Consider the following 25,975-nt stretch of genomic DNA (forward strand, 5'->3'; position numbering starts at 1 on the left):
CGTGATCCGGCGTTACCTTGGACTGAGGTAGGACTGTGGTAGAGTTGAGTGTAAGCCAGTAAATACCAGATTTTACCACTTCGGTGGGTATGGTAGCATCTCCTAGCATGCTGAGGGATAGATCTGCTTTGCCAAAATAAAAGTAAGAAGAAATGAAGACACCGGCCACGATTTAAGAAGGCCAATAAAAACATCCAATTTGCTCCAGAATAACTTCTTCGGCTAATTTAAGTTATAAAATAAAACAAAATGCACAATGACGCATGCCCTGGCGGGGACAAGCGAGAGGCAGGCGCTCGGGCCTGGTGGGTTCCTGTCCAGTTCAGAGGTCTCCGAGTGGAATGGCCCAGATCCGACAGACGTCGCATGCAGCTTCGGTGGGAAATAGGCTGAAATCTCCGCTGTCGACCTCCAGGCGGTGCAGCCCGAGGGCGCTTCATTCTGAAAGAGAGAGCAGAGAATTCAGGAGAGACTCAAGAGCGGGGTGATCTCTGGGGCTCCCGAAAAGACCCCCGACCTGCGCTTATGGTCCGTGTGGGTTCGACGGAAGGAGGCGCGTGGAGAAGCATACGTGGCCTCACTCCACGTGCAGGACAGCTGAGCTGGCCCACTGTCCTGGGAGTGGCATTGAGCGGCCGTCTGCGAGGCGAGGTTTGCTTTTTAATCTAAGACAGACTCGTGCACTTCTGTGAGTGACTCCATCAACGAGCCACACGAGATGGAGAGGCCGGAGTCTGCTTCCCCCTGGGCACCTGGGAACCACCCCAGATCCGGGGGGCAGAAGAACTATCTTCCTCTGGGGGCTGCTGAGTCCTGAGGTGTCCCCAGAAGCTCCTATGTGAGACAATGAAGCAGGTTCCGAGGGGAAGTGACGAGAGGGATCACCTAACAGGTGAGTCAATCCACCGATGGATTAAACGGGTGACCACAGACAGGTGGGGAGTGGCTAGGGGAGGTGGGTCCCAGGGGCTGGGACTGAGGCAGGCCCCCTACCACCTGAGCTGCACCCCAGCCTGGTCAGCAGAGCTCTCTCTACTGCTGCCAAGTCCTGAGCTGGTCTCCTCGCATCCCTCTTGCTATGAGGTTCTGCCTCACCTCAGCCCCTGGGCAGGGGGTCAGCCATCTGTGGACTGGACCCCGGGATCTGTGAGCCAGGTCTCCTGTCCTCCTCTAACTGTTCTTGTGAGCGGGAAAAGCCGATGAGAACCCTCTAGAGAGCTCAGTGAACTGTCACTGTACGAGCTGCAGAAAGTTCTTCCTGGTGGAGGACCTCGCCCTGTCAGTGCCCAGCGTGATGCCAGCCTGCTGCCCCTGCTGCCTGGCAGGGCTCTGCTCCCCGCTGGGCTGGGCAGCGGGGGCACTGCCCCTGCCTCTCCTCACAGCTCACCTCACAGGCACCAGCTCGGACGCTCCTGGCACCTCACATCCTGCCGCCTTTTTTTTTTTTTTTTTTAAATTAGGTTCTTGGCTGTTTAACCCAAAACCGCACTGTGCACTGACAGGGCGGCAAGGTTGAGGGAACCCTGCTAGCTCTGGCTGCTGGGTCTCAGGGCAGGCAGACCTCTCCCTCGGAGCCGAGCCTGCCCGACCTGCAGAGCTGCAGGGGCCTCTGCGGCTGAGGGAGCCTGGCCCTCATCTGCCCCACGCCCCACGTCCCTTTGCTGTGACTCTGACTCCTTCTTCCCCGTCTGGAGTTCGAGGACTGCCCCCAGCAAGATTGCTGCTGATGGCGGCCCTGGAGACCGCCACCTAACTCCAGGTCTCACTCCCACTGCCAGGAAAGCAGGGACCTGGGAGGGGGCTCACACCGTCTTCACACGGCCCTGGGGGTGACACTGAGGCCAGGTGGCTTTCCTTATGTTTTAAATGAAGTTTATGTCCTTCAAAAACCAACAGGTGACCCGTGTTCCGCAGATGAAGCTTAACAGCCAGCCAGCCCCAGATTTCCTCCCAGGGAAGACAGAGCCCCAGCCCTCGGTGTCACACCGCCATCGCCCGCCCACAGCCTGCGGGGAGCACTGCCTGCCTTCCCCACAAAGCCCCCTCTGCTAAACTCCACTTGGACTAGAGTTTTACCCTGAACGAGTTTGCCTTTTGTCACTCAGGCCCTGAAGGGGATGAATCCTACGCCCAGGTAGGGAAAGACCCTGTAATCCACGACAGGAAGTCTCTGATCCGAGTTTCATGTTCACCTTGACACTTCAGCTAAACGATATGCTAAATGTCTCATGCTGACCCTAAGCCCATTACCTTGACCACCCCTAAGGACATTCTCTACTTTTGCAAACTTAAAAGGTCCAGTCGTATAAATGGTGAATTAATTATTACTGGAAAAATTATTTTTTGTTCTCACGGGTGGACTCACGGGGCCACTGTGGTTCTCACTGTTTTTAGGGATGCGGGATTCCTGAAAGCCAACTCCAGTCATTCGACCTGGATGAGCCACAATCGAGGGAACCTGTAATTTTATGGTTTGAGATGACACAGTCCTCAAGACCTCAACTTTGAGCATGAGCATCACGTAAGCAGGTGCTGAGCAGCAGCAGGCGGCCCTCATTCAATCGCTCATGCCATGACCTTTCAATAAGCTTCTTCTGAAATTCTACTCTGGTGCCAGGTCTCCTGGATGCCCTGGGGGAGGACACAGGAAAGCCAGGGGGGGAGACTAGACGCAGGCCGGCCCTCAGCCTGGAGATGGCCTGCAAGCTCGGGACGCGTGCTCCCTCACACCCACTCACATTCACACGGGGAACCAGGGCGGACACACGTAGATGTGACTTGTCTCCTACTGTGGCCACCTCCTATGGGGGAGCGGCCCAGACCTCTGGGCCACCCGGGGACCGGCAGGCTCTAGCTCGTGGACCTCAGCACCTCGCCGCTCAGGCCAGCTGGCTCTCCCCCTCGGCCCCTCTGTGGGAGGCCTGCCATGCCCAGGGCACCCCAGAGATGCCAGCAGACCAGCCGTCGAGGCCAGGCAGAGGCAAAGCGAGGGGAAGCGAGGAGAGAGAGACCCTGGCTCGGCTGCCAGGCACAGCAGAAGGACGCAGCTGCCAGGGAGACCTCAGAACATGAATGCCAGGAGGGTCGCGGGGGAAAGGAGTCCTGTGGGAAACTGACCACCAGCCTCCCATGATCACAGAAAGAAGGACCGAGGCAGAAGCTGGCCGTCTCCACTCATACCAAGACACCCCTGTCCCTTCCATTATCGAAAGAGCACAGTGTGCCTGTCCCCTGTGCTTGCTAGCAAGGACCTTGACCCAGTGTGACCAGGAGGGCACAGGCCCCGGGGTGTGTGTGACTGAGCCCAGGTGAGCGGCAAGCGTAGGAGGTCTCTGCAGCCCCAGGCACCAGCCAGAGTCCAGCCTGGGGGAGGCCCCAGGGAAGCCCAGTGCCAGCCTCTTCTGACCACCCTCACTCCTTGGTGCCATTCCCCTGCGGCAGGGAGGAGGGCAGACGGGGAGGCGGGAGACTCCTGTGGATCAGAACCTAGCACACAAGTGCACTCTCCCCTTCTTGTTTGTTTGTTTTTAAAGTAAGTTATTAGTCTGGTTCATTCAAAATAGGAGAAAAGAAAATATTTTCTAACACTACTCATATGATATCTTTGGTCTTTAAATATTTATGCTTCCTAAGGATGAGATCCCAGCACAAGTTTATTTATTTATGTCTGCTAGCCCCACTAGAAGCAAAGCACTGGTTCCGGCCTGGCCACATTGCCCTGCACGCGCCCTGAGAAGGGGCGCTTTCTTTGAACTCATTGGCCCAGGAGCAAAACAAAAACCAGCAGAGTCGAAATCACGGGCTGCCCATGTGGTCACAGAGCATCCTGCTCCTAAAGTCAGTGCCTACTAAGAAAAGGACACTCACTCATAGTCACAGGGCTAGAATCTGCCACCCCAGGCCCCTGCGTGCCTCAGGCACGGCTCTGAGCCCTGCACAGAAGCACACACTCAGGAGCCACCGGGTGAAACCAGACCCAGCAGTAACCAGTACCTGCGGCACAGAAAGTGGCCCCACAGGACACGCCAGGCATCCCAGCTATTGTTCCCGTCTTTTCTCTGCGGTCCTTTGTGACAAATGGCCTTCCTATGTGGGGCAGTCACAGGGGCCAGCTATGATTTCACCCTTTCCCTTCCACTCAGAAGAGCAGTCAGGAGGCAAAGGTGAAAGGTCAGGCCTCCAGTCTGCCTGGCTGCCCCAAGACAGGGAGGGAGGGCGGGAGGAAGGGCACGCCCACCACGGGGACCCAGCAAAACAAGTAGGAAGTGTCCTTGAAAAACAGGGGTCAGCACCAGGGAGCTCAGGGCCACGGTCCCAATCACAGGAGAAGAACCAGGGGAGCAGCGGATGCAGAGTGCGTCAGCTGGGAAGGAGGCAGACTGTCCCAGCGAAGGAGATGAGATGGCGCTCTGGGCACCCTGACTCACTCCGGCCTCCACCTGACTTCCATGAGAACCTGGGTTTGCACCTGTCTGAGTTCAAGGTCACTCTTCAGTGTTCAGAGTCCAGTCCACTCTGCTGGGTCAAGGCGACCCCTGCCACCAGGGCCCTGCTCCCCTGCTGACTGGCAAACCAAGCCAGGCACCTCTTGGAGCTGCATTTTGTGTCCCCGAGCCACACGACCAAGGGAGAGACCTCAGGCGCGTTCAGACCTATCTTGGGCCCAACCCAGCCCCGGTTTACACCTTTTTCTGTTAAATACAGAATTATGAGGGAAAATAAAGTTTTCAGTTGTAGGAGAAATTCCTAGAAAAAAACAGGCCTGATAATTCAGTATCTCCCTATTTTACTAAAAGCAGAACAGGCCAGCCACACCAGCGTGTGTGACAACAGCACGGCTGTGTGTGATAACGAGCCAGGGATTCTGAGAAAAACGGTCACTTGAACTTCCTTTTAAATTGGGGAAACAAATCACTCAGAAGGAAAATGTGGATGAATAAGCTCCTGCGCTGTGGGGACACTGTCCACCAACCTGCCTGCGACCGACAGGACTCCACAGCTCCCACCTGTGCCATGATGCAGACCTCCTGGTTCCGAACGCCTGTGACAGGGAACCCCAAAGCGGTGGAGCCTGCCCTGCGGCCGCAGGAGAGCCAGCCGGGTTTCTCACGCACTGAGTTTGACTTCTGCTTGATCCTTTGTGCCAGTGAACCTAGCCACCCAGCAAACGGAGCCTCAGGGCCTCCCGGCTGTCCCCTCCACAACCCCCCCCCCCCCATAGCCACCATTCCAGGCACAGGAACAAGTGCCTGCAGGGCCCGGCCTGGCCGACGTCAGCCACAGGCTTGGGCGTCTCTCTGTTGGGCTGTGGCTGCCGTGCATTCTGTGGGCTGTTCTTCCAGGGCAAGAGTTTTCCACCCCAGCTGCAGCGGCAGCACCCCACACCACGTGGGGGACAGTCTCACACCCTCTGGCACAGACACCGTTGACACCCAGTGGCTCCCGACCCGCTGAGGGACACGAGTGATGAAAGGCTCGAGAGCCACCAGGGAAGCCTTCAGGGGGCCCCACGGGTCCCTGAAGGAGTGCTCAACTCTTCCCAAGACTCCCAGCAGGCAGGACTCCTGCAGCAGGGAGGCAGGACAGGCTGGCTTCTGGACCTGACCACCCCTTGGGGGACCAGAGCTGAAAGTTCTAATTGTACCATGAACCTTTTTCTTCCTTAAGTAGATGTTGTCGTGCGTATCTGAGATCCATGACATGATGCTCTGGGACACAGACAGGCAGTAAAGGGGTCACCGTGGTGGAGTACACCAACAACCCTCTCATCTCCCACTTACCCTTCTGTGATAAGAGCAGCTAAAATCTACTTGTTTAACACAATCTTCTCACTATGACCACAGGCTGAGTGCCGGACCTGCAGGCTCGGGCAGCTCCCTGTGCTCCTGTGTCCTTTCTCTGCCTCAGCCACCCGTCTTCCCCACCCCCCACGGCAATGACCATCTCATTCTTGACCTCTGTAGCTCGACCTTAAGTTATTACTTTAAGACCAATGTATGGTACTAGAGAGATCACACACCCTGTTCTTTCATTAGCTCAGGGACATCCACCAACACACTACGCTTGACCCTGTTTAATAAGTCACCCCGGATGACGTGTGTGTAGCTCCAGGGACCTGCTCCCCACTGGACCAAGTTCTGGCGACGCCTTTCTCACCTGGGTGTCCCAGCATCTAGCACAAGGCATATTGGTCCTTAATCACCCTAAGTTGGACTCAACCGAAATTAAAACCCCAAGTGGTGTTTGCCATTTTTCATAGGCAGAGAAGAGACATATAGCTTTCCAAAGGAAAACAAAACTTTAGGACTGGCTAGGACCCAGAATAAAAGGAAACCTTTCGACGTCACATGAGAATGACATTCCAGGGGGACTGGGGATCTAGCTCAGTTGGTAGAGTGCTTGCCTCACATGCACAAGGCCCTGGGTTCAATCCCCAGCACCACCAAAAATGAGAGAGAGAGAGAGAGAGAGAGAGAGAGAGAGAGAGAGAGAGAGAGAGAGAAGAGAGAGAAGACGCACTCTCAGGCAGAGATCAATAGGTGCGCCAGACCTGCCCATTACCCGTCTCATAGCTACTCCCACCTTAAGCACGTTAAGCAGCTGTGACGGAGACTGTTGGGCAAGGAAACCCAAAACGCCCATAACCGACCCTCAGGGCAGGAGTCTGCCGAGCCTGAGGCACACAGGACAGGGCTCACCATGCGGGCTACCAACAACCACCGGCTCCCGTCTTGGCCAAGGGTGAGGAGGCAAGTCCACAATCATGTGGGAAGCCAGACCCCTGGGGATGGAGTTCCTCACAGGGACCGTCTGCTCTGATCCTTACTAAAGGCACCTCACCCCAGGATGCTCAGGTACACCCCCCAGGTCTGCCATTCAAAAACGGGCCAAATCCGGCCATTTGAAAAGGTGGACATAAGCCCTGATCTTCTGCCCTAATAAGGACCTCTGGGACAGGAGATATAACCTTCATTAAAACTGCAAACACACTGTGACAACGCGACTCTTTTCTCAGATTTAACATTCAACCCATTTTTGTACACATGACTGATACTGATGTAAAAAATATGGATTTCATGTATACTGTGAAAACATTTACATCTGAAGTTATAAACCTGTATTTTATGTTTGCCTGTCAAATTAAGGAAGTGGGTATAATTTCTTCAGAATACACCCACACCCAAACGGCCTGTGTTATGTACCACTTCAGCTGAACCTTTCCTTCCTCCAGGGACCTGAAGACGCCTCGCACTCCTCACATCTGCAGCTCAGCGCCTCTGGGAGAGCAGCGCCTGCTGAAAGCCCTCACCCGCGGCCCTAAGGCTACAGGACAGCCAGGCCAGACCCTGCCTGGACCTCGTGCGAGCCCTGCTCCAAGCCCAGCTTGTGGAAGTGCCTCCAGTCAGCCAGGGCAACACAGGCCCCTGCTCCTTGGGGGCTCTGGAGGGACCAGCGTCCATGCCAGAAGTTGACCTCGCCGGCCACCTCATGCCTCCTGGCTCTGGGTCTCTGCCTCACGTGAAATGGGGCCCTTCTCTCTCCTCTAACCCCCGTGGGGTCCCGGGAAACCACAGCATGAGACCTGATGTCTGCAGTCCACTGTGGCTGTGAACAAGGCCCGGGCACGCAGCTCCTTCAACCCGAGGAAGCACCCGCCACGGCACGACTCGCTGTGGCCGGATCTGTGCCCTTCCCCGTGCACCTTCAATGGAGCATGCGTGTGGTGCCTGCTGAGTTCTGAGCCACAGAGACCCCCTGGCTGGGCCTCCCACACCTGCCCTCCCAGCCCTGTCCTCCCTGAAAGGCATCTCCATGAACGACACCGCCAACACCACGACCTCTCGCAGCAAACAGGCCGCTGGGCAGGCGAACCAACTGGAGAACCCAGTGCTGGGTGAGCAAAGCCGCTCGGCTGCCCGCATATCAGGACAGGACCGAACCCCAGGAAGGGGCTGTACGTGTCCACTGTGAGGGCAGCTGTCCCAGGGACCACAGCTCCCTCCTGTAACACGTGCTGCACCGACTCAGGCCCCACCAACAGGCTGGGCTCTGCTCGGGCGGCTCTCCCCGTCACTCTGGCTTATACAAAAGTGACCAAAACACCAGCAGATGCCTAAATCCCCTCCACAGGTGACGGTCACGTCCAAAGGAAGCACTGGTCATCGAAATTTCAGTAACGAGGGAAGAAAGTGTTAACCTGCCATGATACAAATCCATTCATCAAAAAGACGAGACAGAGCAGGTGACGGCCAGGACTCCCCGGGGTAGGGCACGGGGACACCAGCGCCTGCCCTTCCTCTTCCCCATGTCCCCAGCCCCATCTGTGGACGTCCCACTCCGCCAGGCTGGCTCTCCTGCCACTTCACCAGCCGGTGGCCTCCAACAGGGAGTGCCCAGGCCCCCCCCCCCCAGGCCACCGCACACACCCTGGAGCCAAATGCCTCCCGTCTCTAGGACAACCCAAGACCTGCAGCCCAGGGGGAGCGCCCATGAAGGACGGCTTTTTCGGTCTGGGCCTGACAGACATTTTCAGATGCTGGGCTGGGAGCACCTTCCACACCGGGGACCCAGGAGCCTGCTCAGACAGCTGGCAGCTGGCCCTGTGTTTTCCAAAGGCTCCTGGGGGCACTGGATGAGCAGGCAAGCTGGTAGGTGGCTGGGGACTGTGCAGCCTGGCTCCTGTTCAGACGGCACGCTGGGACAACGGGGACACAGGCAGACGTGACCGATGGCAGTCCTGCCTCCGGCCCAGCCCTCTTCAGCAGGAAAAAAGCATCGCAAGAGAACAAGACGGACCACGCGAGGCGAGCCAGGCTCAGGCTTGGAAAGAGGAGCCTCCCAGTAACGGCAGAGACCATCTCTCACTGAGCACGGTCAACTGTGGGCGGTGTCCCCACGGCCGCACACGGGTTTCTCCAGGTGGGGCTGGCAGCAGTCCTTTAAGGCAGATGAGGACAGACCTAAGGAGAGGGACCTCGCAAACAGCTCTCAGAGTGACAGACAGGGGCCGGCACACTCCGCTCACCTCAGCAATCCCCGCCCCCGGGGGAGGGCACTGGGGGACACTCCACCCCGGGGGTCCGCCCCACCCCGCGGGATGCTCCAGGGCGGCCGCCCAGTCTCTACCAAGTCACCCCAAACCACTGCCCCTGCCTCCACTTTCCTTGGAGAGTGAGAGGCATTGCATGACCTCCACCTGCAAGGAGAGCTACCACCAAGGTCTGCTTTCCCATGTCGTCCAAATGCATGTTTTTCTAGGACATTTTACCTGTAATACCTTTTTAAAAAATATATTTCAGAACAGCTGACACATTGAGCCTTAATTCTAAAGGAAGACCTGAACACTGTGAGCTCTCAAGGTATGCAGGCTGTGACAGCCACGCTCTGCTGGCCGGGGCCACTTGTTCAGTGTGTGTCCTGCACACAGCAGCTGAAGGGCATCGTGGCGCTCTGAGCCACTCACACCTTGGCTCTGAGCTGACTCCACAGGCACGTTCCTGCTGAGTCCGAGTCTCCGTGGAACACGGAGTTGTAAGTCATCCATCAACGTCCTGCTTTCTATCATTTGAGCTTCTGGATTAGATGAAGCACTCAAGTATCTTTTTCATGAGCCTGTGCAGAGGCGGCTCTGGGTACAGCAGCAGGTGCCTGGTGCCCAGCCTCCAGGGCGTGAGGAGCAGGCAGGCGGCCTGTGCACGGGCACAGGGAGAGCACTTCTCATTCTAGCGAAGCGCCATCTTCTCTAGCAGGTGCATAGCATCAGCCAGGGCCGGCCAGCACAGGCTCCGCAGCCAGAGAGGACCCTGCCACACGGGAGCCCTGCGACCCCCAAGGTGGGCGCCCTGCTGAGAACCCTCCAGGGGCTTTCCAATGCTCTGCGGACCACAAGGCGCTGTGAGGCGCTGTGCTGTGCGAATGCAGGCTTCTATGACAAGGCACCACCGTTCAACACTTGTGCCTTTATTCTGTTGTTTAGGTTACAAAAGTTTCCCACTGGTGCCCCTGACCTCAGTGACATTTCAGGGTCTCTGTGCCACTAGAAGACTTTTAAGTCTTTCCAAATATTACAAGTTTCTGATAAAGAAACTCAGATATGCACATATAGCTCACTGAGTACAAAGGTGACCCAAGGCCACCAGAAGGTCAGTCTAGGGAGGGCCAGCCACCAGCATAGTGCTCTTCCTTGACGTTCTCACTCTCACCTACTCTTCTCTCCCGAGTTGTGGCCAGGAGCTCTGACCCTGGGACACACCAGGCAATATCCTGCCCCAGGGCCTTTGCATTGCTGCCCCCGTTCACCTGTGTGCCTTCTCCCAGGGAATCACTGGGCTTGCTCTTTGCCACCTCTGGGTCACTAGGCTCAGAAGCCACCTTCCTGCCATGCTCCTTTCCTGCCGTATACTCCAAAGCTTTTGTACCACCTACACCACGTCCTGTCCTGAACACACCTCAACTTGGTCTGTTCCTAGGTTTTGGAGGAAGACAGTCCACTGAGGACTTTCACCTTAGCTTGATTAAACTGGAAATAACTGCCTGAAGGAAGACTGAACAGGGCCAGTGAGCTCCATGGCATCTGGAAGGTTCCAAGATGACCCCACAGGCCAGGATGCCAGCACACGCAGAAGCTGCCCCGCCTTCCAAAGGAAGTTCTCACTTTCAAACGCCTGTCAAAAATAAGGCCAGGAGTGTTTGCCCATGCAGTAGCATGTGTGTCGTAAAGCCTGTGCGACTTCCGTATCTGGTACTCCGTCTCCGTTCACTACTAGAACTTTAACTTTTTTTTTTTTTTTTAACCAGCTAAATTAGTTTTCTGGAACTGACTGTTGTTAAAGTAAGTGTAAACTCCTGGTCTCCCAATACTCTAAAAGAAAGATTCTGCAGTTTTGCAAAGAAGGCATTGGCTCAGGCGCTCTCTGACCTGAGCTGAATACGGCTGGCTGTCCCCAGACAGTGGGGCTAGGTTCCTCCCAGAGTTCCCCAACCTCGCTGGGCGTCTCAGCTGGAAGGTGCAGGCATGTTATTTTAGGTCACTCTGATGAGGAAGGACAGTAAAAGCTGAAAGCCTTCTATCATGTCAGAAAAGAACGGAAGCAACTCAAAAACATGCTCAGGGCTCTCCTCTTGCAGGAATTTCTGTCTATTGTCTGGAAAGCTCAGGAACTTGGCAGTGTCCGCAGGACACCAGGGTCCTAGTACCTCCATTTCTGACCTCTTCACACAAAAGCAAGCTGCTCAACCCTCTAATCCATGCCGTGGTTAATCCTGCTTATTGCTCAGAGTTTCCAAGTACTATCTGCATAGTTTTTAAATTTAGTAAGGACATCTTGGCCTATTTCCAAGACTCGTCTCCCTGCTCCCCAACTTCCCCGTTATCCATGCTTAGGGACTTGTGAAGTCACAGAACTGCTGGGGGTGGGGGCTGTGGCAGGGGGGCTTAGCCCAGGGGTGGGGTCCACTGGTGGCTCCCACATACCTGGGGACCAGCCAGTGCCTGCCTTAGTGGCCTCACACCTGGGCAACCCAAGAGAGTGCTCAGTCCCCAGGTCCTCGTGGGCACACGGAAGCTCAGTGGAGGAGTCGCACCTTGATCAGGAAAGACCCCTGAGCCCGCGGGGGAAGGAAGACTCCTCCACAGGACAGCAGAACCTCTCTTCCCTTCCTTCTTAAAAGCAACTTGGCAAGTGTCAACAAACCATCACCACAGACAGGGGACTCTGAACTTGTCCTCCTGCCCTGGACAGAGGCTCCCTCACCCTGTCACCCCGGTTTTGTTGGAACTGGGGCAGCCTCCCACCCGAGGGGCTTCCTCTGGGCGGTCTCGCTGGGTGGCTCACAGTGGTGGAGGGCGCATGGCCCTGGGCTGCCATCTGCTAGGAGGCCAAGGGACCGACAGCGACTGGGGCAGGGCGCTGAGCCTGTGAATGTGTGGGTGGGCGTCGGCTTAAGACCTTTTTTGAAAAGAGCACTGCAGTCCCATCACTAGAGAAATAGCAGCTTCGTCAAATTGAGTTTGTAGGAAAACCATTCCTTTTCATCTAAAAGTCCTATTAGATGATTTCTTTCCTTAGAATTAAAAAAAAATAAGACAACCCAGCCCGCCCGGTGGCCCTCCCTCAGGCCCCGACCACCCTTCCTAGCTGCCCTGCCCTTTCTGTCTCTGCGCGAAGCACTTCGACAGCCGGTGTCACCTCCTCACATCCTAAGTTGGTCCCACGGGAGCAGGCAAGTCACTCAGCACCCAGGGAACCAAGGAGGCCCGCCACCCTTCCCTTCCCTCGCCCACTCCTTCTTCCGCTGTTTACAAACAACCCTACGCTAATTAAATCCACCACCTTGAATCGGCACCTCGCAGGGCCCCTGTTTTCACAACCTTAAAATAAGTGACATTATGTCAGTGGCTCCTAACTGGTCACCCTCACACTGCCCTTGGATTCTCCCTGATGCCAGCGCACGGAGCTAAAAGTGTTGATTTCTGGGAGGACGGTGTTTTTCCAAATACAACAGCCAACTCGCTTCACTAAGACTTATCTCAAAACAGCCGCAGGACAGGAGTTTCCCCTAGAATCCAAGCAAGGGCCAGGAAGGCTGGATCCGGGAACTGGGACCCACCAACGAGTGGACTGTCAGCTCTCAGCGTCACGGGCAAAAACCTAAGCTCTTCAATGGCAGGTGTAAAACTGGTCTAGAGAAAATAGAGGGCTTCCTACCAGCCTTCTTCCTCCACTGTCCCCAGTGAGAAGGAAAGCGGGCAACTGGCAAGTCAGGATGCTGGCCTCACAGCTGCCCTCTCCAGGGCACAGAGCCTGGGAGGGGAGGGCAGCAGGAGGCTGACCCAGCCACTCCTCCCTGCAGTGACCCTGGGCAGCCTGCTTGGCCTCTCTGAGCTGCAGGGGGCGGGCAGAGCTGCCTCGCTGCCTGTCATAAGGTCTCTGGAGCCCTGCATGAAGGTGCATTATGAGAGTGAAAAAATACCTGTCCGATTTCACCCAAATCGGTGCAAAATTTCCTTTTGCCCCCCTGCAATTAATTATCTTCCAATACTTATCAGGACAGTGGTTCAGTCTCATCACAGCCAACTTCAATGGCATTCTTTGAGAATCATTATCTGTCTGCCACATTTTGAGACTGTTAGCTCTATTTACACTTTGCAGGCAAAAGAGGGCTTGAAGCCCACAGAAGGCAGAGGAAGGAACTCATCTCGTTCATGAACACTATTGTCGTGTGCAAGCACAGGGTCCTTCTTCACCTAAACACACGATTTTAAGTTACCAAAATCACAGGTCACACTTTATCATCATATCTACTTTTATGCCTTGAAAAAAAAAACTTGATACTACACCATAATAATTCACTCAAGTGTTTGTATGGATTCCATATGAAAACTAAAGTAATAGTAGGTCCATGATCATGCTTACATTCCCATATAAAATTTAACATGATCCGAAAAAAGATCATCAGTATTTGAGTTTCAATTATGAGAAAAAAACTCATGCTTCTCACACCAAGATTCGATATTATGAAACTGCGTGTGTGCACACACACTCTCATGTACTGCCCCAAATATTTATTTCTGGAGAATAAACACTGATACTCTTTAAATATTAAAAAGCCAGTATGGCACAATGCATGGGACTGTTAATTTTAAAGTATGCTGTGGATCTGAGAATTTGGCCAAATACTCCAAATTTTAGTAAAAGCGCAATAAGCAAGAATATTTTATAAATATTGTTCGTGTGAATAAACAGCACATACATATGGCATAAGAAAACAGAAGAAAGCTTAAAGACACATTTACCCATTCATTTTGGACAAGTAAACATGATTTTATGCAAACTTAATATTTTCTTAGTCCAACAAAAAAGAAATCAGAGCTGCTAAATTGACCGTTTTACCATTTGCAAGCATGCAGTCTGTGAGTTTTAACCCAATTCTCTGTCAGCATTATTTGCATGGAGGGAGCAAACTAGATACTCCCCAGTTCTCTCTATTCAAACTTTCTCCTATGCATAGGATTTCAGTATGGGAATCTTGAAAGACTCTGGCTACTCAGTAGCAATCTCAGCCCCAGCACTTCCTCTGCCTTGAATGAGGGCTTCACCAGTCACCCCAGCCCCCCAAAAATAGACCATGGAAGCCTGCCAATAATTTATCTATCTAACTGGTTCCACGAACCTCAGTCTTGAAGATCACGTTCAAATGAAATAAAATTAACAGAGTATCCTGTCTAGATGAGCATAACATGGTTCTCAAAACCCATGACCTGATAAACAACATGTTCTAAAAGACAACTTTGGAGAGTCAGAAAACTTTGTTTTGTTTACTGACGCGCCAACATTAGAGGTGCTGCCCACCTTGTATAGAAACCTATGTTTTGCTCCCATCCACATGGAGCCATGGCAGAGAGTCTGCCACCACAGGCCCCTGAGGGAGGAAAGGCTCGGACCGGGCCTGGACCTGCGTCCCTGGTCGGTTTTCACCACTCTACTTGGCAACGCAGATAAAAGGGTAAAGTTACACTTTCCCTTAAGTTTCTAAGGTGAAACGGGAACACTTGATTCTGTGCTATCCCCCAAACAAAACAAAACAGAAAACCTTTCCACTTGCCAAATCTGATACCAAAAGTTACCTAGCTCCTGGAACTGGACTTCTAAAGAAAGTGCATTAGTGGGAATCTAAACAGAAAACCCATTATGCCCACACTGGCCCTAGAACTTTGGCAAGTTCTCTTCAGAAAAAGACCTTCATTTTAATACGGACACTGCTAAAGAAAATAAGCTGGTAAAACTCCTTCTGGAGGGGGCGGGCAGGGGGGTACACAAAAGACTCAAACATTTTCTTACTCTAACAGACAACCAGACCGCTACAAAGTACAGCTGTGAGAGTGACCACCAGGATTAAACCAACTGAGCGAGCTCTTGGACCCAACAATAACTAACAGCTGAACGCTTAGGGCTTCTTGTGTCCTTGTGTCGCCTGTACTCACAGCTAATTTTTTTTTTAAAAAAAGGTATCTCTTTTATATATCCTCATGTTGTCAATATTTCTTAATATATGAACAAATCCCCAAAGGGCATTCAAAGGTCTGTTCACACAGGCCAGCAATCGGATGCCATTTCCTTAACCATTATTGTACCCTTTCATTTAAAACAGGACTCTTCAACTTTGGGCACTTTTCTATAGAACAAATCTTTCTGCCTGTTTGTTTGCTGCTTGGGATGGAGCGCCAGCCCTGCCTGCAAAGCCCTTGCTGTACCACTGAGCTACACCCCAGCCCTTGAAGAATCCTAAACGAAGAGGGGGACCAACCAAGCAGAAGGCAAGCAGTGCTCCAGCCATCCTGCCTGCATCTGCAGGCCTGGGGGCGTGTTGTTTGAACTCAGGGTACCCATTTACCAAAGTGTCTTTCCTGCATACACCCACGGTTTCAAAGTTCCAACTACCATCAGAATTCCTGGATTTATTACCACTTTCCTTCCAAAGTGCTGAAAACACATTGCTGTTTCGAGTCTCATTTCTGTCGGAGCAGCCCTGGGGCACAGCAAGGAAAGGGGGAGAACCACCCATTTCACAGACAGAAAGTGAGAAGCAGGGATTAGGTGGCTGCCCAGAGTCACACAGTGACTCACGACAAGCAGCAACCAGAAACCTGGCTTCCTGATTCCACGCACGGTGCTTCCTTCTGTGAAGCACTATTTTTATAAAGGTTTCTCTTTCAATAAAGGAAATGGAACAGGTCATGTGACTTTCATTCACGAAAGCCTGTGTGTGTTTTCATTAGCACCTCACTCCCTCTTCCTACAAGTGGAGCCCAGCCTGCGCAGTACCTTACCAGCCCTCACCCAGCGGGGACCCGGGCCTGGGGTGGCAAGGAGTCCCACCAGCTTCCCAAAACAGGCTAATTGTTGACCTCCAGACTTCCAAGGCAATTACTTTCAGACATAAATCGTGATTTTTCTGTTTCTTTTTGTTCTAAGAAATGAATGGATAGTCCCTTTCACCAAACAATTTAAATACAGATGCTTCCCGTGGTAACTCTTATCTGTTTTATACATGCGCAGAAGCCAATTTTAGAATAAGTATCCCTCCAGGGAGGAAAACTAATGCAAAAATACATAAAGTTAATTTTTAAAAGCATTTCTAAAGAACAGTAAATTAAATGGTATGTTTTCAGTTCCCAAACAACAAAACTAACAGATTGGTTGGATTTTTCTATACATACTCACATACAAAACACAGAAGCAACATTCCCTGGCCACTAAATAAGAAGCCTGAGAGGTTCGCCCTGGACCACGAACATATCTACACTTAAGATGCATTAGCTTCTGAATCGGCTCTTGTGCTGAAACTCCTCCCGGATTTCCAGTCCCGCTGTAAACAACTATCAACGTTATTAGAACTTGAAGTCTGTTGCCACTTGTGCAAATACTGCAGCAGTGTCCAAGGAACCCCCCATTAATCCGGCCTCAAGTAACTTCGGAGGTCTTCACCTGAGTGCTGGGCATGTCCACACAGCTGCTTCCAAGAGCCAGGGAAGAGCAGCCCGCAGCCAGGAAGTGCCTTTCCTACCCCTCCTCAGAGAAACTGTCTGCAAGCCTGGCTTCTATACACCACGTCTCACAGGGCACTGACCTCCCTGAACTTCTAATCTAGAGCACCACCCCCGCCAGCGGGTGCGGCCGTAGAGTGGGTGAGTGGACGAGGTCCTGGAGCTGCCTTTCTGGCTCAGACCTAGGGAAGGAGCCACCTGACCAAGATGGCTCACTGGCCCCTCCCGCTCTGCTGTGCTCTGGATCCAGAAGCCTGATTTGGCACACAAGTCTTTTTTCAACATGTGGTTTGGGTACAACGGACAAACTACACTTACCTGTTTTTCTTTAAAATAGCCCCTTTCCTTCTCAGAAGGTGGTCTGCCAGAATACCATGATACCCACAGACTTTGGAAAAACAGAAATCAAACCGACCTCCTCTCTCTGCTCAGCAACCCTGGAACACACAAACTGCTTGTTTGGATTTCAGATCGTGAATCCTATAAGCTGAAAGGAATTTTATACTGCTGGGAAACCTTAAGACCAGCCACATCAGGACTCTAAATATTAAACTCACATCTCTATAGTCTGCGAGGGGCACTATCTCCCATGAACCCTGCATCTGAATGTACCGACACTATCAGAAAGGCCTTGAGTCCTCTCAGGCCTGCAGGCCCTGCCCACAGCCCCGGCCTCCCGCTGCCGGAGTGGAGGACCTGTTCCAGGGCCCCTCAATCCCATCCTCCACCAAGAGCAGGAAAGCCGCTCAGTTCTCAGGCTGTTTTCTGATAGGATCAGACTTGGGCGCAAGGTAGCTCTTTCATGCTCACGTTGGCACACACCCAAGTGGGCATACCAAGTAAACCTGCGCGCGCACATTTCCCCCACTCAATTACACTCACGCCGCTGCCGTGTTTACACGGTCCATGTCTTGGAAGGCAACTAAGCCTTCAACCCCGTCACACTGGCAATTTTGTAGCGTTTAACGTGTGACTCCAGCAAAGTGACCTTCAGCTGAGAGTCTCCATTTATGAGATGCATTCTGACAGCTTCCAAGTGATTTAATTAGATGCTGAAGCACCACACTCCTGACAATTCGCCATGACTTTTCATCTTCTATCGTACAGTTTTAATAAAAAAGGAAATAGCCTTTCCTCTACTGCACTAGAATAACAGGGTATTCACCCTACAGCTATAACTTTAAATTGCATGAACCAACAGTCCCAAGCATACCATAAACACAGACTGGATTCAGACAGCATTAAAGTGGTCTGTTTACTTAAGAACAAAAGGCATATGGAATCCCAGGCCACCTCCACAGCCCTTCAGAGCCCTTGCAGAGTATGGACCTTAGGCCAGCATCTACCAGCCTCCCAATCACAGGAGAGGCTACAAAGTATGTGTCTGGTGGTTCCTAGAGTCTATCCTACAGCCACCCCACAGAAAAAAACGCTACAAATTTGAAACACGAATTGAACATCCCAGCCCCGCTGACTCCTCCTCACTGGCCATCCACAGTCTGGGAAGGTCAGCTTCTAGGACCACAAGGAAGGGAATGGCACCCTCTCATCCAGTTGTTCTTGAAAAGCTGCTCCTGCCTTCACTTGTTCCGTCCACCGCTGCCTGGGCATCCTGGCTGCACACTGGCATCACCAGGGTACCGCGGGTCCCTGGACTCCACCCAGTCCTGCTTTCCCTTCCTGGTCTGAGTGGCACAAACCTCCCAGGGAGCCTAGTGCAGCTGCAGTGCAGCAGGGTGGGGACTCATCAGAGACAGACACCCGGGTTTCCCTGCCAAGCCGCGGGGTGCAGCAAACTCTCCTGGTGACGGTGAGCTCAGGTGAGAGCCGGGCTGCCATTTCACCCCTCTGGAGCCACAGGCCTCGAGCTCTGAGAGTAGGTATGAGCTCGAGATGGTGCAACCGTTCCCTCTGGCAGCCACCCCACCCGATGCCCACTTTGTAAAGACACCTCTGCCTCAGTGAGATTCCGCTGGGGCCCAGCTACAGGCACAGGATGGAAGGCGGTGCCATCAGACCCCGCCCAGAAGCCCCCACTAGATTTAGATGTGGGCACTGCTGGACTGAGAAGTGGAGTACATCCTCACGCCAAGAGAAGGCCAGGGCACAGGAAATGGGACGGCCTGAGGCTAGTCTCCCTCCCACAGGAAGGCGTCACCTCATCCCCAAGGTTGACAGAACTTGACAAGCTCTTTGGAGAAGGAGGGCCACAGGCAGCCAAGAGCCAGGAGTCCGAGCCAGCAGCTGGCATTCAGATCAAGGGGCCCACAGGGAAGAAGAGCAGAGCCCAGAGATGCACCCCTGCTCCGCCCTCCACCCCAGGTCAAGGTTCAAGGGCCTCACCTTTCACGATGGTGGCCTCCTTCAAGTGACGGGACAAGAAGTCGATGCTGGCGTAGGTGTTGGCCGAAGGCAGGGCACCAGGGCCCGGGCCCCCACACACCCCGCTGGTGCCACTGCCCCCCACGGCACTGAGGAGACCCCCGAGGCTACGGGTCCGGCCCCAGCTCTTGTCTCCTGGCTGCGGATGCTGCATCTGGGGGGACAGCCCTGGATCATCTCTCACGTCAATGGCGATGTAGTTGAGGCCATTCTGGAAACCGGCCGAGGTCTCTCTTCGCATAGGAGAACCACTGGCCCCAGGACAGCCCACCAAGCCCCCAGGCTGGCCCGGGGCCCACGGCCGCACCTGCGGGGTCGGAGGCACAGGGAGTGATGGCTGTGACTGTCCTGGGGACGTGGGTGGCTCCTCACCTGCTCCGAGGACGCCCCCACCACTGCCCTCGCCACTTTTCCTGAGAGAGACGTTTTCCACAGAGGCTGAGCTGTGGCGCTTGGGGTTATGGGCAAAGGACGGCGACACTGGGGTGACCGTGGTGGTTGAGGAGAAGGTCTCGGAGCTGTGGCGGCGGCGGCCCCCCTGTGGGTCTGCGCGGATGACCTTGGCGCCTCGGTGAGGGTCGGGGGGCTGACTGGCCTGCAGGAAGGCCTCCACCCCTGACAGCTGGTCCATGAGACTCAGCCTCTTCAAGCCCGAGGTGGGGCTGGTCACTCGGGCACCTTCCGGTTTTGGGTGGGCCACGATGGGTTGAGGCGGGGTGGCAGCCACACCAAAGGCCATCTCGGTGTAGTCACCATTGTCCCCAGTCTCAGAGGATGTAGAGGAGACAGCACTGGGGCCCTGGGAGGTGGCAGTGCCCAATGCTGGAGGCAGATGGTAGGGCTCCCCTGGAGGAGGCTGTGCAGGGGGCTGCTGCTGCAGAGAGGTGGGCGAGGCAGAAGGACGTGGAGGCAGTGGTGGGTATGGGGAAGCAGCCTCAGGCGAGAGCAGGGCATCCAGGGAGCCCACTGGGTCCGCGCTGCGGGTGCCCGGCTTGGGGGACTTGGGAGAGCTGAAGTCCAGGTTCATGTAATCGGACAGCGGGGAGCGCTGCCGGCTGTCGCTGCTGGTGCCCGGGGTGCCCGAGCCCAGGGACGAAGCTGGGCTACTGGCGGACAGCAGCGAGGAGGAGGAGGCTGCGGATGCCAGCAGTGGAGGCGCAGGTGGTGAGAGGCGGGCACCCGCCTCGCCAAAGTCAATGTTGATGTATTCTCCAGGGCTCTTGGGCTCTGGCGGCACGGGGTACTCGTGCATACTGGGCAGGGTTTGCAGCCCCTCCAGGGACAGGCGTGTGGGCCGCACCGCCCGGCAGCGCTGGCTCAGGAAATTGCTGCCACTTGGCCTCATGGGTGAAGGCACTGCTGGATGGGGAGGCTGGGGGTGGCCACTCCCGCCAACCCCAAAGGTGCTGGCCGACTGGGAGGTTACTGGGGTGGCCTGGGGCTCCTGCCTCTCCTCTTCCAGGATCCGTCCCACAGGGGAGCTCATGAGCACATACTGGTCACTGTCCCCGCTGCAGGCATAAGGGGCCTTGTAGGAGCGGGGCAAGGAACTGTAGCAGTAGCCAGGGACCCCTTTGAGCACCTCCCCACTGCCATGCAAGGCTGCTGAGAAGAAATCGGGAGGCGTGCCCGCGGTGCCCGCTTCGCTGGGGGACATGTTGAGGTAGTCCCCGTTGGGAAGCAGCTTTGGGTCGGCATTCTCCATGGACAGCTTGGAGCCACACCACATGCGCATGTACCCGCTATCCTCGGGTGAGCTTTCCGCTGGGGAGCTGGCCTTGTAGCCGCTCCCGCTCACTGGGAAGGTCCTGTTGGCCACAGGGGCGGGCTGAGGCGCTGCTGCTGCTCCGGTGGGGGGCAAGTCTGCTGCAGGCGCAGCTCTTGGCTGCAGGATTTGCTTTGGGGCAGACACACTGGTGGGGCTCATGGGCATGTAGTCATCGCTCTTGCAGCTGCCACTGCCACTGCCCATGAGAGCCGCACCAGGGGTCATGGGCATGTAGCCATCATCAGCCCCCAGATTGCTGCTGGAACTCCTATGGGATCCAATCTCTATGTCCCCATAGTCCTCTGGATAGGGGTGGTAAGCCATTTTGGGAGAGGATGTAGGGAAAGATGGGCAGAGGCGGCCTGAGCTTCCAGAGAAGGTGGCCCGCATCAGGGTGTACTCATCCAGAGAGGCAGAGGAGGGCTGGGGCACTGGCCGCTGCCGAGCAGGTGTGGTCAAGGAATAAGTCCTCTTTCTCAGTCCTCTGTCCAAGTCCTGGACCCCATCACCTGAGACTCTGCGATATGGCCGGCCACAGTGGCTCAGAGGCCTGTCCATAGTCATGTACCCATACAACTCGCCCCCGCTGCCATCCCTGGCCGGGGGTGTCTCTGCGATGGACTCCGGTGTGTTGCTCCTGTGGCTGCAGAAGGCTCTCAGGTCACCAGGGCTAGAGCCGTATTCGTCCAGTGACATGAAGCCAGGGTCACTGGGAGAGCCTGAGGCAGAGGCACTGCCGCTGGAGGGCCGCTGACCTGGGGGGTGGTGCAAAGGATGAGGCAGGTGCGGGTGCGGGCCCGGAGGCAGCGGGTAGGAGCCTGAGCCGTGCCCGCTGCTGGACGACAGGCTGCCAGGACTGGTGGCAGCAGGGGGCGAGTGCGCCACGGGCATGGACATGGAGCGGCTGTGTTGCAGGGCGCCCCCTGCCGGTGCCAGTGTCACTTTGCTCCCGCGGCCACCGCAGCCGCCACTCAGGGTGTGCGAGCGGCTCAGGGGCGCGCGCACGGGCCCAGGGCTCAGGGGGCTCCCGGCTACTGACACAGGCCTGCCGGCCGCCGCCACAGTCCCGGCTGCAGCGCCGCCATCGCCCTCACTGGCAGTGCGAACCCGGCAAGAGCTACACTTGGTGGCCGGCGGAGTGGCGGCCAGGCTGTCGGTGCGCGAGCGGCGCACCAGGCCTGTCTGACTAGGGGGTAAGTTGACCAGGTGATGGTGGCGGCGCGCGCCGGGGACGCTGATAGGGTGCGTGGCGGACGACCCCGACGACTGGCTCTTGCTGCGGGGCCGGAACTCGAAGAGCTCCTTGAGCGCCTTCATGGCCTCCAGAATGGTCTCGTGGATATTCTGCGCCACCACGGAGTCGTCGGCCTGCATCCACAGCTCTCCGGGGCCCGTGACGGCCGAGCGGCCAACCTCTATAAAGAAGAAGCTGTCCGAATGGCCGCAGCGGCGGATGTTCATGAGCTGCAGCGTCACCGACGGCTGCTCGCAATTGAGCTTCACGAAGCCTATGGTGCGCGCCGACAGGCACAGGCGGTACACGCCCGTCAGGTTCTTGCTCTGGCCCAGGCCCTTGGGCTTCAGGTTCACCTGCCACACCTCGCGGTAGGCGCTCGTGGCAGGCGCCACGAGCCCGTAGCTGTCATCGGCCGCGGCGCCGGCCGAGCCGCCCAGGGCGCCGGGCAGGGAGGCGCTGCAGGACGCCGCGGGGGCCGAGGCGGAGGGGGCCGGGTCGCCGGCGCTCGCGCGGCCCTCGCTGACCAGGTCCGTGAGCGCGCGGTACCAGCCCTCCTGCTCCTGCTCGTTCTCGGCCGCCACAGCAAAATACTCGTCCTTGGTGTAGAGGGCGATCAGGAACTTGTGCTTGGCGTCCGCGCGCTTGTTGATGTTCAGGCAGCAGTCGAGCGCGATCACTCGCTTCGGGGCGCCTGCCTTGCTCCGCCACTTCTTCTCGCTCTCGTAGTACTCGAGCCGCGGAGCCGACCCCCCGCCCGCAGTCGCTGTCGCCTCGTCGCCAGCTGCGCCGGGCCCGCGCAGCACGAAGAAACGCTTGTGGCCGTGCTTCTGCTTGCGCAGGTAGCCGCACTTGCGCACGCTGTGGTTGTTGTTGTTGTTGTTGTTGTTGAGGTTGGGGCCGTCGCCGCCCGCCGGCCCGAGGGATCCATGCAGCGGCGGACTCGCCATCGCCGGCTCTTCAGGCCGCGCAGCCCAGCCCGGCGTGGAGGGTCTGGATGAGGGCGGAGGGGCGCGGGCGGGGGCGGCTCCCTGCCACCCGTTCGCCCCGCCGCCCGCCGGAACACGCGTCCCACCGACCCAGGAGAGGAGAAGGTCCGTGGAGGCCCGCAGGTTCCGGTGGCGCAGCGCCCTCCGAGGCTCCGAAGGATGCCTGGTGCGGGCGGTGGCCGCCCCCCGGCCCGGCTGCCCGCGGCCGCTGCCTCCTGGGCTCTCGGGCGGCGCCTGGGGACTCGCTGGCTGGGCCGAGAGTCGGGGTCCCCGAGTCGCGGGGCCGAGCCTAAGGCGCGCGCGGCCGCACCTTTGCAGTCGCCGCGCCGCGCTCCAGGAAGCCGGGGTGAGCCCGGGCACTCGGGGTCCGCGCCGCCGCCGGGGCTGCTATTGCTGCTGCCAACGGCGACCCGAGCTCGTCGCGGTCCCCGCCGCACAGTGAGTAACACATCGCGCACCGAGTGACTGAACTAAGAAGAGCAAAACAACATGTGACTCGGCGTTACGCAGGCACACACGGCGCGCCCGCCCCGCCCAGCCGCCCCGCATTGGTGCCGCGCCCCCAGACGGACGGCGCACACGACCAATGGGCGTGGGACTCGGGGGGGCGGGCCGAGCGCCCCCGCCCCGCCCCGCCCCCCTTTCTCCCGGGGCCGCGTTTCCCGCCGTCCCCTCCCCCTCCCGCGGAGGACGGGGCCGGGCCGGGCCTCATTAATCAGAGGCTCGTTGTGGTTGCCGTGGAGGAGATGCCACCCAGGGCGGGAAAAGGGGCGCGGAGGAGGGGCGGGGGCGGGCCGCGGCGGGGAGGGCCCTTCCCTCGCGCCTTTGACTCAATTAATTGGGCTCGGAGCTTCCGTCGGGGAGGGGTACGGGGAGGGGAACTGCAGACAGAGGCGGGGGCCTCGGAGGTCGGGGGCCGCGGCGGCCGACAGGGGCGGGGCATGGGCAGAGCCGGGGCAGGGGCCGGGCTGGCTGCTGCACCCCTTTCCTGGCCCTCGTGGCCCAGCTCGCGCCTCCCGCGGCCTCTGGGCCATAAAGGGGGATGAGCTTGGCCGCCCTCCGCGGCCCTCGCCCCCGTTTCGGTGGGCGATCCCGCGCCGAGCTCGGGGTGCGCGCGAACCCGCCCGCGCCGCTCTGCGCTGGGCGGTGCCCGGTGCCGGCCCGCGGGGTTGGCGGGCGCGCGGCCCGGCTTGTTTACGAGCATCCCAGTCTCGGCGAGCTCCCGATCGATCGCGGCTCCGCGCCTCCCCGCGGGGGGCGGTCTGCCGCGGGCGTGGCGCCCGGAACTCCGCCGCGCGTCGCTGGGGCCCACGCGCCGGGGGCGCCCTTCCCCCGCACCCCCGGTCGTGGGCTCTTTCCGGGGCGTCATCAGCGCCATTCACTTGTCAGGTTCTCGGGAAGTGGAAGTCGGCTGCTGGGGATGTAATAGGAGAAAGGAGGAGGACGTGCCTGCGTAGGAAAATGCGGTTTCCATAGTGTCGGGAGAGGGCGGGCCTGAGGACCCCGCAGCTCCGAGCTGGGCCCTGCGGCGGCGCCCCCGCACTCGCCGGGGAGAGGGCGTCGCGGTACCTGCGAGCCTGGCGCAGGCAGCAGCTGCTTGGCGAAAGATGCCCTTGAACTGCTACAAATGTTTGTATCTACGTGGCTTTAGTGACTTTGAAAGTGGATGACAAAAAGCACCCAGACAATTGCATCTCTTAAGTGATAGAGCCACTCTGGAGGGCGGGGTTCCTTGAATTAAGAGCAGAGCAGGCTCCAGAAATAATTTGTGACAATACTTTATCTCATAATCTTGGGTTTTTTAATGTTAAAATCCCAGAATTTTGTCTTTGAACGTCCCCTATAATTAGCAACGTCTTTGTTTTAAATATAATGATATTTTAAAATCTAAGGAAAACAATTTAAGATTGAGATTTTTGAAAGGGTGATATATATTTTAACATTTGTATAAGAGGTGACATAAAGATTGGTTAACTTTATGTGCTAAGAGACCCTGAGAGAAGTCATAACGTTCTGCTTTTAATATGAATATAGTAAGGATTATTGACGAGTAGCATACATTTGGGAAGAATAATCAGTATGGCAAATTTTATGATAGAGTTACATTTAACCATGGTATGAATGACATTTTAAGTGTGTACGTGTGTGTGTGCGCGCGCGCGCGCACGCTGTGGCACTTCCCTTAGTCTTTATAGACATTATACTTTAGGTTTCTGTTTTTAAATTTTTTCTGTTTTTATGTTGACATGTATTGCCTAGCAGTATGTCTACTCAGAGAAGAAATACAAAGGGATTCTTATCTTGGAGCTTGAAGAAAATGTGGCCTGATTTTATGAGAGATGCCAATAAGCCTGTCTGTTACGTTCTGTGACCTCGGGTAGCAGATGATGATGATGGGTCTCCCCTTATCAACATCATGTGATAATTTATTCTGAGAAAATGTATTATGCAGTTGTTTTACTTTTGATTTCTGACTCAGTACAAAGTAGGTTTTCATCTACACATTGAGCATCAACTTGCTCACCCCTCAGATGTCGGCATGTGTCAACCTGTTTTCCTTAGGGCTGTGTTGGCATTAAATGCCAGTATTTGGGTTAATGTGTCAGAAACTTGAAGTTGGCCAGTAGCGCTTTCCCCTTGTGCTGCCTCTTGCCAAGGTGGGCAAAAGAGGGAAGGGTGCAGAATTCCAGCCATGTCAGAGACTTTATCATATCATGAAGAAGACGAGTCTACAGCAGACTGCAAGCCACTTGTAATCCAAAAGTCCTAGAACCTCCAAGTTCAAGTTAGGGGGTCCAAATCATTTCTCATTACCAGTCAGTCCATGGAAGCATCAGTAAAAAATTGACATTGAAAATATCCCAGTCTTCTTCACCCAAGGAGCTATTTTTCTTTCGCCCTTTGCATTGCTAAATAAGCTGTTTATTTATTGGAACCTTGTTCTGCACCTTGTGATTTTCCAACTGTTCTCCCATACCCTTCAGCAGCAGTCAGCTAATAGCACCTGCCTCAGAGCTCTGCACAGAGGACTGGGTGCTGTTTGCCTGACCTGATGC

At 55.9% G+C, this 25,975-nt stretch overlaps 1 protein-coding gene and 1 non-coding gene across 2 annotated transcripts; one reads left to right on the forward strand and one right to left on the reverse strand.

Moving 5' to 3' along the window:
• Positions 1-242: 242 nt before the first annotated feature.
• Irs2 (insulin receptor substrate 2) lies at positions 243-23,404 on the reverse strand. The gene is made up of 2 exons (XM_005317130.4): positions 18,890-23,404; positions 243-441 (listed from the first exon to the last, which is right to left on the reverse strand). Exons 1-2 carry the CDS (start codon positions 22,878-22,880, stop codon positions 437-439), a joined length of 3,996 nt encoding a protein of 1,331 aa, XP_005317187.2. The 5' UTR covers positions 22,881-23,404; the 3' UTR covers positions 243-436.
• Positions 6,373-6,445, forward strand: Trnav-cac (transfer RNA valine (anticodon CAC)). Its single transcript has one exon. It is a non-coding gene; the product is annotated as a tRNA-Val (tRNA).
• Positions 23,405-25,975: the final 2,571 nt, after the last annotated feature.

Source organism: Ictidomys tridecemlineatus, chromosome 6, assembly GCF_052094955.1.
Source record: "Ictidomys tridecemlineatus isolate mIctTri1 chromosome 6, mIctTri1.hap1, whole genome shotgun sequence".
Classification (NCBI taxonomy): Eukaryota; Metazoa; Chordata; class Mammalia; order Rodentia; family Sciuridae; genus Ictidomys; species Ictidomys tridecemlineatus.